The 12,783-nt window shown below is 48.5% G+C and overlaps 1 protein-coding gene across 1 annotated transcript in view; it reads left to right on the top strand.

Annotated features, from left to right (window-relative positions):
* The window catches only part of LOC120994873 (arylsulfatase H-like), a 156,092-nt gene that overhangs the window by 34,992 nt on the left and 108,317 nt on the right, over positions 1 to 12,783 (top strand). Inside the window, exon 3 of the mRNA XM_040423745.1 lies at positions 5,334 to 5,455. Within this exon, the coding sequence (XP_040279679.1) occupies positions 5,334 to 5,455 (122 nt within the window). The remainder of the gene's footprint in view (positions 1 to 5,333; positions 5,456 to 12,783) is intronic.

Here is a 12,783-nt window from a genome sequence, read left to right as displayed (position 1 = left end):
AACACCCCTTTATATTGTGCGCTAGTACAAAAAAATCCCCCCCTTTCTTTCAGATCAGACCCCCATATAAAACCCTAAATGAGATCCCCCCATCTCAGACCAAACCCCCTTTAGACCTCTATGTAAAGACCTCATATAAGACCCCAGTTTTAAACCTCAGATCAGACCCCCATTAGACCTCCATGTAAGACCCCGACCCAATATCATACCTCAGATAAGACCCCCATATAAGACCCCCATCAGACCTCAAACCAGACCCACATATCAGACCTCAAACCAGACCCCCATATCTGACCCGCATAGGACCTCCAGACCCCTAGTCAGACCTCCAGACCCCCAATCAGACCCCCATTAGACCTCCAACCCCCTCATTAGACCTGCAGACCCCCAATCAGACCCCCATTAGACCTCCAGACCCCCAATCAGACCCCCCAGTCATACCTCCAGACCCCCCAGTCAGACCACCCATTAGACCTCCAGACCCCCATTAGACCTCCAGACCCCCCATTTGACCACTCCAGACCCAGCTGTCAGACCTCCAGACCCCGCAGTCAGACCTCCAGACCCCTGCAGTCAGACCTCCAGACCCCCGCAGTCAGACCTACAGACTCCCCAGTCAGACCTTCAGATCCCCCAGTCAGACCTTCAGATCCCCCATAGACCACTCCAGACCCCCATTAGACCTCCATATCAGACCTCAGATCAGACTGTAAAATAATAAAGTAACTTACCTCTCCTGTCACCACTCTGCCTGTCCTGGCTGTCTTCTCTTCTCAGGGCCCACACTGCACTGCAGTCACCTGACCTCCTGCAGCGTCAGGTCAGAGTGCACTCTGTACGTCCTGACGCTGCAGGCAGCCAGGACACAACAGCGCGGGCCCTGAGAAGAGCAAGCAGGAGGAAGGGTAAGTACTGTACAGTGCTCACAGCACTTCTCTCCCCCTCCTCCTGCAGACTAGTGAGCGCTTCCATTATGGAAGCACTCACTAGTATTCCCTTTATAAGATGCACTACTGCATCTTATAAAGGGAAAAGCAATGAGCGCTTCCATCTGTATTGATTGAAGCGCTCATTGCTTCTGTTCTGGCACTTCCTTGAGAGCTAGCACCCGGGGCGGACGTCCCCCCTTCCCCCCCTGGGAACACTACTGATGGGAGAAAATCCCAGTATCCAGAGGAAACCCACACAAACACAAGGAGAACATACAATTCCATACAGATGTTAACCTTGGATAGATTTAAACCCAGGACCCCACTGAGCCTCTGTGATCCTTATGGTGGCTCCATGGAACAATCTCTCATACTGTATTCAGGCTTTATGGATGAAGCCTCCTTGTCCTCCTCTCTCTCCGATCCCTGCAGGGGCGGACTGAACGGTCGGGCACTTCGGGCATGGTCCGAGGGCCCGGGCGGGATGGGGGCCCGCTGCAGAATAATATTATTTATTATCAGCAGCGCAGTGGAAGAGTCTCTCCCTCCCCCTGTGCTGCTGCTGCTGCCGCGGCCAATAAGAAGAGGGACAGGGGGAGGGGCTGTGGCCAATGAAGATAACTGAGCTGTTAATACAAATACAGGAGGCGGGTGCCGGAATCAAATAGCGGCACCCGACCTCTATGACAGGGAGCTGCACCAGAGGGGTTAACTGCCGCTGATCGCAGCTCCCTGTCACAGAGGTCGGGTGCCGCTATTTGATTCCGGCACCCGCCTCCTGTATTTGTATTAACAGCTCAGTTATCTTCATTGGTGGCGCCCCCCCCCCCCCAGTATAATAAACATTGTGTGCGGCGTCCCCCCCCAGTATAATCAACATTGAGTGCGGCGTCCCCCCCAGTATAATCAACATTGAGTGCGGCGTCCCCCCCAGTATAATCAACATTGAGTGCGGCGCCTCCCCCCCCCCAGTATAATCAACATTGAGTGCGGCGCCTCCCCCCCCCAGTATAATTAACATTGAGTGCGGCGCCTCCCCCCCAGTATAATTAACATTGGTGGCGCAGTGGGAAGTGCCAATGAGGGTTAAAATAAATAAATAAAAACTAACTCACCTCCTCCAATTGATCGCGTAGCTGCTGCCGGTCTCCTGTTTTCTTCAGGACCTGTGGTGACGTCACTGAGCTCCATCACAATGCCCATTACCATGGTGATGTATCATGTGATGAGCACAGTGATGTCACCACAGGTCCTGCGTCCTGAAGAAAGTACAGAAGACCGGCTGCTACGCGATCAATTGGTGGAGGTGAGTTAATTTTTATTTATTTTTTTAACCCTCATTGGCACTGCCCACTGCGCCACCAATGTTTATATATTTATTATACTAGGGAGGGGGGGGGGGGGCGCACTGCCCACCAATGTTTATATATTTATTATACTAGGGAGGGGGGGGCGCACTGCCCACCAATGTTTATATATTTATTATACTAGGGAGGGGGAAGGGGCGCACTGCCCACCAATGTTTATATATTTATTGTACTAGGGAGGGGGGGGCGCACTGCCCACCAATGTTTATATATTTATTATACTAGGGAGGGGGGGGCGCACTGCCCACCAATGTTTATATATTTATTATACTAGGGAGGGGGGGAGGCGCACTGCCCACCAATGTTTATATATTTATTATACTAGGGAGGGGGGGGGCGCACTGCCCACCAATGTTTATATATTTATTATACTAGGGAGGGGGGGGGCGCACTGCCCACCAATGTTTATATATTTATTATACTAGGGAGGGGGGGGGCGCACTGCCCACCAATGTTTATATATTTATTATACTAGGGAGGGGGGGAGGCGCACTGCCCACCAATGTTTATATATTTATTATACTAGGGAGGGGGGGGTGCACTGCCCACCAATGTTTATATGTTTATTATACTGGGGTGTTGGGGGGGGCGCACTGCGCCACCAATGTTTATATGTTTATTATACTAGGGAGGGGGGGCGCACTGCGCCACCAATGTGTATTATGTTGGGGGGGGCGCACTGCGCCACCAATGTTTATATGTTTATTATACTAGGGAGGGGGGGCGCACTGCGCCACCAATGTTTATTATATTGACCTTCTACTACGCATTCTGCATTAAAGAATGCTATTATTTTCCCTTATAACCATGTTGTTATAAGGGAAAGTAATACAGTGAATAGACTTTCATCCTAGCAACCATGCGTGAAAATCGCACGGTTCAACCGGAAGGATGGATCCGGCATTCAGGCAAATCTTCTGTTTTTTTCGCCAGAGATAAAACCGTAGCATGCTGCGGTTTTATCTTTTGCCTGATCAGTCAAAAAGACTGACCTGAAGACATCTTTTCCAGTATTGAGCCCCTGTGACGGAACTCTATGCCGGAAATGAAAAACGCTAATGTGAAAGTACCCTAAAATATTAAGTTTAAATCCCCCCCTTTCCCAATTTTACATATAAAATATATAAACAATAAATAAACATATTACATAGCGCTGCGTCCGAAAAGTCCAAACTATTAAATTATTAAAAAATATCTCCTATGCGGTGAGCATTCGCCATTTTTAGTCACCTTGTCACCCCAAAAAATAGGATAGGACTGTTCTATTATGGTCCGAACGTTTCATAAAATGCGAAATGCACACAGCTTTTTTTGGTGTTTTTTTTTTGCACGGTATTGAGTATCGCAATACTTTTTTATGGTGACGAAAGCGAATCAAAACTTTGGTATCGAAACAACCCTACGCCAATCTGATCGGCGTAGCGTTGTCACGATACCAAAATTTTGATTCAGTTTTGATTTGGCGACTAAAAATGTAATTTGGCTCCTAAATTTTTCAGTTCAGGAGCCAATGGCTACTAGGTATTTTTTTTAGTCTGGAGCACTGTGCCCAGCACCCCGATTCCGAATGTTATGCTGGCCTGGTAATGGCAGCGGGGCTCGGTGCAGTCACTGTATTCTATTACACCGGGCCCCGCTCACTGTAATACTAATATTCATATGTGAACAACTTGAAATCCTCTGCGATCCTCTCCCTCTCTGTACTCACAAACTCAGTAGCAGGCTGGGCGGCAGCGCAACTCACTGACGTCACGCGCCTGCTCCGCCTGCTTCATTCATAAAGTAGGAGGAGCAGGCGCGTGACGTCAGTGAGTTGCGCTGCCGCCCGGCCTGCTACTGAGTTTGTGAGTACAGAGAGCTCAGAGGGAGAGGATCGCAGAGGATTTCAAGTTGTTCACATATGAATATTAGTATTACAGTGAGCGGGGCCCGGTGTAATAGAATACAGTGACTGCACTGGGCCCCGCTGCCATTACAGCACCAGATGCCGGCCCCCAGACCCTGTATTGGGGATCATTCACTCACAGGGACACTGTTATGGGGGGATCTGTGGATGACACATATATAGCATAAGGTGCTATATATGTGTCACCCACAGATCCCCCCCCCACAACAGTGCCACCCACAGAGCCCCCACAACAGTGCCACCCACAGAGCCCCCACAACAGTGCCACCCACAGTGCCCCCACAACAGTGCCATCCACAGAGCCCCCATAACACCTTTTGGTTCAAAATATTTTTTAATTTGGCTATTCCCCACCCCTCTTGTAATTGTTCCGCTACTTGTGGGCTGCGCGGGAATGAGTTCAGTCACTTCGGTGCGCAATCCCGTCCTGCAGCGCGTGATCCCGCAAGACCCGCCACTGTAGGTCACGGGTCTCGTGGGATCACGCGCCGCAGGATGGGATTGCGCACCGAAGTGACTGACATTGAATCAATGCTTTCCTATGGGGAAAAATTTGACCCTGGAGGTCATCATGCAGAGTGTGAGGACGTCCAGCGTCAGATACCGGACCAAAGGTCTGTTTTACTCCAGGAAGCCCTCAGGTGGCTGCCAGCCACTAGAGGCCGACTTATTGCTGGAACGTAAACAATGCAGTTTCTCTAGAACATTGCAGCTCGATTTGCAAAAGGGGACACTGTACCCAGACCACTTCAATGAGCTGAAGGGGTCTGGGTGCCTTTTGTGTCGCTTTAACTTTGAAATCTTATTAAAGATTGTGTAGGGTGTGGCTGGAGGCGGGGCATGGAGGCGGGACAAGGGTGGGGCTTGCAGCAGAACATGGGTGGGGCCTGTAAGGGGGGCCCTTGATTTATTTTGCCCGGGGGCCCTGAGGGTTCTCAGTCCGCCCCTGGATCCCTGTTTAAATTCTTGTCTGTGACCACAATGAGCCTGTAAGGAGGAAGGACTCTGTGGTCTCTGAAGCAGAAAGTGATGACATTTCAGTGACAGATGCAGATAGGAGATAATAATTTTAGATCTATTTAACAGTTTGATTATTTGATTGTGCTAATTAAAGTTTTCCTGACATTTCAGGACTCCAAACATTGATAGACTGGCCAGGGAAGGTGTGAAACTGACTCAACACATTTCTGCAGCCTCTTTATGTACCCCAAGTAGAGCAGCGTTTTTGACTGGCCGGTATCCTATCAGAACAGGTAATAAATACATAATTGTTGATTGAAGGTAACCTAAAAAAGGAAAATTGTACAGGGAGCCATCACAGCACTCCCAGATTTTCAGCACTCAGATGACATGGTCACATTTGACCACAGCATCTGAGGGGTTAAATGTCTGCAACTGATTGTTATTACTGATTATATACATTACCCCTAATGTCTGCTGTGTAAAACAGCATGCATCCAGAGGCTATGGTACTCATGGACAGGGTAACATCTTTAAAGAGACAACTTCCGACATACATTTAAGGCGCTGGTTGTCAAGGGGTTAAATAAGTAGTCTGGCTCAATTTTATGCACTATGACAAAGTAAAATTTGGGCAGTACTATGCCATTGAAAATCAAATATAAAAAATTGTCCTTCTACAAAAACAATAGGACCTTCTATATAGCTAGGGAACTCATTGTTATATACTGCAGCTGCAAATATGTTATCTTGTAGTTTAATAGTAGTTGTAGAATTTAGAATGACAGTATGAAAGCTTTATTGTTTTCTTGATAGCCCTAGAAAAGATGACAACAAAAGAGCATGGCATATATCTTCATAATGGGACTGTCTTACTTCAGAAAAAGGTGTTTATTATGTATACAAAGTTAAAACAAGGCCCTTACTAATGCATTGTGATTGTCCATATTGCCTGCTTTGCTGGCTGATTCATTTTACACTGCTTGTATCCAGGAGTTACGACCAACCTTCAATTCGTCATGAGAGGGGCATGGCCTATATGTCATCGATCGGGCGTGGCCTAAACATCATGAGAGGGGCATGGCCTAAATGCAGAGTCACCAAGGGGCTTGGTATGACAGCACGTCTGCACCGCGCTGCAGTGTCCGAGCCCCAGACTGCAGCGCTGGAGCTCGGACAGGCAAGTTGGTGACATTACCCCCCCTTTTATGAGGGGCCAGAAAGTTTCCCATAACTGTGGAGCTTTTTTTGAGAAGATTACATCAGGAAAAGGTGACAGGGGCTGTAATGCTAATATAGGGGTGCTATACTGCTCTACTGTATACTATGGGGGTGCTGTATACTGTATATTGTGGGGTGCTTTATACTGTGGGGGGCTGTATAGTGTGGGGTGCTGTATACTGTGGGGTACTGTATACTGTGAGGTGCGGTATTCTGTATAGTTTGGGGTGCTGTATACCGTAAGGTGCTGTATACTGTAGGTGCTGTATATTGTGGAGTCCTATACTGCTGTACTGTATAGTGTGGGGGGCTGTATAGTGTGGGGTGCTGTATAGTGTATAGTTTGGGGTGCTGTATACTGTGAGGTGCGGTATTCTGTATATTTTGGGGTGCTGTTTACCGTGAGGTGCTGTATATTGTGGAGTGCTATACTGCTGTACTGTATAGTGTGGGGGGCTGTATAGTGTGGGGTGCTGTATAGTGTATAGTTTAGGGTGCTGTATACTGTGAGGTGCGGTATTCTGTATATTTTGGGGTGCTGTATACCGTGAGGTGCTGTATACTGTGGGTGCTGTATATTGTGGAGTGCTATACTGTATAGTGTGGGGGGCTGTATACTATAGGGTGCTACACTGCATACTGTGAGTTGCTGTATACTATAGGGTGCTATACTGCATACTCTGGGGTGCACTGTAACGCTAGGGTGAACCGAGCCCCGGTCTCCTTCCTGCAGAGCGGTGCCCACTTCCAGCCTGAGCCCAGCTGCCCAGAGCACTGATCCTGAGCCGCTGGAGTCTTCAGAACTGGAAGTATTTATATCACTGTACTCTACCAGGTGTGTGGATTTTTTGTGTGTGTGTGTTGTGGTGGAGGCCGTGATTGCATGCTAGGGTGTGGGAAGGCGGGATCCAGGGGGCCCAAGTAAATTTTTGCCCAGGGTCCAATCAATATTAAAGAAGGCCCTGAGAACAGGTCTCAGCTCTCTAGGACGTACCGTTCCTGAGATATTCCCAAAAAATGCATTAGCCAATAGAAGCTTGGTCACATGACCCTTATCAGCCAGTAGAAGCTCGCAGGTCCTCCAGCCTCCACATACAGTTTTACTCCAGGTTTCCATAACAACCCAGCCATTTATTTTCACTGCTGTAGGTCAGCTTTAAAGGAAATCTGTCACCAGGATCATCGCTGTTGAAGTAAAGCCATGGCCTAATAGCACTCAGTACCTTATTTCAAGACGTGCCTTTGTTCCCGCAATAGATGTTCTTATCCTCTGAAAATCTGGTATGCAAATTAGCCAGTAAGGTGCCCAGAGAGGCGTCACTCTTGCAGTAAGGAGCCCAGACACGCCCCCTGCCACAATGTGTCCACCCTCAAAAGACGAATTTAAATCATGTGTATTTACAATCACAGCCGCGTGTCGGGCAGTGATTGGAACTGGGTGCCTGCTATGACCCCCCATATTGGCGATCGCAGCATACCGCAGGTCAATTCAGACCTGCGGTTTGCTGCGTTTCCGGGTTATTCGGGTCTCTGGTGACCCGATAACCCGGAACACGATTGTGATTGGTGGTGTGATACTACACCACCAATCACCATCCTGCGATCCTGAGAGGTGATGGTGACATCACCTCTCAGGATCACTTCTGATTGGCTGCAGGGCGGGCAGGAGGTTTAAACTTACTGCAGATCTGCCTCCTCTTCCTTTCTGTGTCCGGAGACCGTGGAGAGAGGAGCCTGCGTAGGATCTGTGCCCAGCAACCCTCATCTCTGCCCAGCAAACCCCTTCTGACCGTCCACAGGGCCATCTTGCACTAAAAGGTACATAGGGACAGGTTAGGGAAAGTTTAGGTTAGGCAGGGATATTCAGGAAAAGTTTAGGGAAAAAAAAAAAAGTTGAACTGTTGCATCACCCTGATAGGGTGTCTGGGGTCCACAGCACAGCTGCCCCCCTGCCCCCCCCCCCTCCCCCCCCCCCCCCCACACACACACACACACACACACACATTTTCTGTGGCGCAGGCGTTTTTTTTTTTTTTTTGCATACGCTGACTGTGGCCAGCACTCTTAGCGTCCGGCCACTGTTAGCGCATCGCCCACCCCACCGCTGATCAGCTTTGGACTGCTGATCAGCGAGTTTGAATCTTTTTTTCTATTTTTTTTTCCTTTTTTTGGGTTTTCACTTTTTTAATTTAGTTATTTTTTTCTGTTAGGTTTAGGGCAAAGTCCGCGAACATCCATGCCCCCACACACACGCACACTAAATAAAGTTTTCCATGCATGCACACACACATGCACTCACTCCCCTATGGCCCGCCAAATGTTCTTGGCAGAGGAGGCATATGCCCTGCTTGCCTACGACTCAGAGACCTAGTGAGGACAAGGATGACCCCACTTTCCTCTTGTCATCCGCGTCCTCCTCATCATCTAGCGATGATGATGATGAGCCCCCAAGGCGGCGGAGACGCCGCCAGGCGGAGCAAGAGGACCGCCATGCCAGGGACCCTGTGGCCCACACTAGTACGAGCAGCTCTGGGGCTCGTACTAGTTTTCCGGCCCACCAGATAAGTCCACCTGAGCCCCCTACCGGTGAAGTTGCATGGTGTACCCCAGAGGATTTTGAACCCATGATTCCTGATTTTGTTGGCTAACCAGGAATCCAGATTCCCACAGTGGGCTTTACTGATTATGACTATTTTAGTCTTTTTTTCAGTGACCACTTTGTGAATATGATGGTGGAGCAAACAAACTTGTACGCCCATTGCTCAACATCCGGGCTCCTTTTTGGCTAGGGCCGGTGGCTGGACTCCGGTCAGTGCAGACGAGATTAGGACGTTTTGGGGCCTCATGCTGCACATGGGCCTAGTCAATAAAAACAGTGTCAGGCTGTACTGGAGTGGGGATGTCCTCTACCTGACCCCACTTTACAGTACGGCCATGACACGCTCCCGTTTTGCGGCCATTCAGAAATGACTGCATTATGCAGATAATGCAGCATGTCCCCCCCCTTCTCCCAAGGTGATTCTGCCTATGACCGCCTGTACAAAATCAGGACGGTCATTGATCACTTTGGGGCCAAAGTTTTGGAGGCCTATGTTCCTGGAAGGGAGGTCGCGGTTGATGAGTCTCTCATTGCTTTCAAGGGGAGACTCATTTTCCGCCATTATGTTCCCTCTAAGTGGGTGAGGTATGGCGTGAAGCTGTACAAACTTTGTGAGAGTAACTCAGGGTACACTTACAAGTTTCGTGTGTACGAGGGGCGAGATTCCCGTATTCAACCCCCAGAATGTCCCCCCACTCTGGGTGTTAGCGGGAAACTTTTGTGGGACATTATGCACCCACTGCTAGATAAGGGTTACCACCTGTATGTGGATAACTTTTATACTAGTATCCCCTTGTTCCAGTCCCTCGCCGCCAGATCCATGTCAGCTTGTGGGACCGTGCGGAAAAATCAACGTGGCCTCCTTACCCCCGGCCTCAGGTACCTACCCCCGGCCTCAGGTACCTATCCCCAGCTCTTACCAGTGGAAACCTGTTGCTGGTCAGATGTTCGGGTACGACCTGTTCGGCTGAACTTCACAAAAAAGTTCGAGTTCGGGACCCGAACTTGACCCCGAACCCAAACCTCATTGAAGTTAATGGGGACCCGAACTTTTGAGCACTAAAATGGCTGTAAAAATGTCATGGAAAGGGCTAGAGGGCTGAAAATGTGGTTAAGAGCATGGCAAGTGCTCTGCAAACAAATGTGGATAGGGAAATGACTTTAAATAACATAAAATACGTAAAAATAAAAAATAATAATCTTGATCTTGGAGGACGAGGTCCATATGGAGTAGGAGGTTGAAGAGGCGGTGGAAGCAGCGGTGGAGGTAGCCTACACTGCTTTTTGGTTTTACATTTATTTTTATTTTTTTAAATTAGGGTACACCCCAAAACATTGGGAAATATAACCTGTAATAACCCCCTCCAGTCATGCTAAACACATGTTCAGACAATACACTGGCTGCAGGGCAGGCCAGCACCTCCAAGGCGTAAAGGGCAAGCTCAGGCCATGTGCCCAATTTGGAGACCCAGAAGTTGAAGGGGGCAGACCCATCATTCAGTACGTATAGGCTCCACCATGTCGCACGTCCCCGTGATGTACACGATCCAATTGAATATCTTCTCTATCAACTTTTGATGTTCTTTTATGCGCCTACCATGGTGATAACAGGTGGCGGGGAATCAGGGTTCCAGGCCGGAGAGGGAGCCTGAGAAAGGGATAGCACATCCAAGGGAGGTCAATGGATGAAATTAAATGTAATCGAGCGGAAATGGGGGACAAAGTATTGAAGCATAAGCTTCCAAGTTAAGGAGGGGAGCGCGTGGCAATTACCCACTCCCGACTCGGGGAGGTAGTGACGATAAATAAAAATACAGGACTCTTAAGATGCCCTGTTATTGGAATGATTAATAAAAAATTATAGGGAATGTCACTGGGGTATTTTGGATTTGGAAACGTTAGCCAGGAGAGGCCCTGCTGCCGCTTTGTTGACTCTAGATAACTTCTGCCTGATCGCATGTCCCTGTGACGTCCACCATCCATTTGGATATCTTCTCTATCAACTTTTGATGTTCTTTTCTGAGCCTACCATGTTGATTACGGTTATCGGCGAATCAGGGTTCCATGCCGGAGAGGGAGCGTGAGAAAGAGAGACCACATCCAAGGGAGGTTAATTGTTTCAAATTAAAGATAATAGAGTGGAAATGTGGGACAAATTATTGAAGCACAAAAGGATCAAATGAAAGGGCCAATTAAAGACAAATTTTAGAAATTTAAGTCCCTGTCCCCTATGCAGAGTAGGGATTTTTCATCGCCAGAAATGGGTTAATGTCACCCACCAATGGAACAGAATATTTTAAAAAATTTCTGTCCCTGTCACCTATGCAGAGCAGGGGTTTATTCACGTAAAAAATTGTAAAATGTCAACCCAAGAATGTAACAGAAAAATTTGTGAAATTTATTAACCTGTCTACTAGGTAGAGCAGGGGTCTATGACAGAAAAAAATTGTTTAATGTCACCCGAAAATGTAAAAAAAAAATTTATGAAATTTATTAAACTGTCAACTAGGTAGAGGAGGGGTATATTACAGCCAAAAATTGGTGAATTTCACCCGAAAATGTAACAGACAAATTAGTGAAATGATTTATGAGGTGGAGGTCCATATGGAGTAGGAGTTTGAGGAGGCGGTGGACGTAACGGTGTAGGTGGAAGCAGCGGTGGAGGGATGAGGTAGCCAACACTGTTTTTTGGTTTTAATTAAAAAAAAATTAAATTAGGGTACACTCCAAAAGAGTGTGAAATATCAAAAATACAAGAATGAGCAATTGCGCTGTAGTATAACAATAGCTGGGTAAGGCCAGTATACATGTCTATTTTACACAAGGTACAGACAAGTCCTGTAGGATCCATGCCTGGTTCATTTTAATGAACGTGAGCTTGTCCACATTGGCTGTGGACAGGCGGCTGCGCTTGTCTGTGATAACGCCCCCTGCCGTGCTAAACACACGTTCAGATAATACACTGGCTGCAGGGCAGGCCAGCACCTCCAAGGCGTAAAGGGCAAACTCAGGCCATGTACCCAATTTGGAGACCCAGAGGTTGAAGGGGGCAGACCCGTCATTCAGTACGTGTAGGCGTGTGCACAAATACTGCTCCACCATGTTGGTGAAATGCTGCCTCCTGCTAAGACGTTCCATATCAGCTGGTGGTGCTGGTTGTTGTGGCGTGCTGACAAAGCTTTTCCACATTTCGGCCATGCTAACCCTGCCTTCTGACGTGCTGGCGGTGGCCCAGCTGCATTGGCGACCTCTTCCTCCTCCTCTGCCTTCGCCTTGTGCTTCCACTGTATCCCCGCTGTTAGGTGGGAATGCCACCAGCAGCGCGTCTACCAGTGTGCGCTTGTACTCGCGCATCTTACGATCACGCTCCAGTGAGGGAATTAAGGACGGTACATTGTGCTTCTAATGGACATAAGTTAGAATGTGGGCAACTCGGCATTCAATGCGGAGACACTGCAGCATGTAATCGTTTATGTGTGCCAGGCTGCCCAGAGGCAACGAAAAGCTGTCCTCTGTGGGAGGTGTATCATCTGTGTCCTCTGTATTCCCCCAGCCACGCACCAGTGATGGCCATGAGCTGGTCTGGGTGCCACCCTGCTGTGAACAAGGTTCCTCCTCCTCCATCTCCTCCTCCTCATCCTCCACCTCCTCATCCTCCAGAACTGTGCCCTGGATGGACAATTGTATACCTGGTGTTTGTGGGTGCAGGAGCCCACCCTCAGAGCCACTTGTGAATGACTGGCCGGAAACCCTACAAAATGATCCCTCTTCCTCCTCCTCCTCCTCCTGTGCCACATCCTC

Source organism: Bufo bufo, chromosome 3, assembly GCF_905171765.1.
Source record: "Bufo bufo chromosome 3, aBufBuf1.1, whole genome shotgun sequence".
NCBI lineage: Eukaryota > Metazoa > Chordata > Amphibia > Anura > Bufonidae > Bufo > Bufo bufo.
The sequence above is the reverse complement of the archived record's forward strand: the minus strand, read 5'-3'. Positions and strand labels throughout refer to the sequence as shown.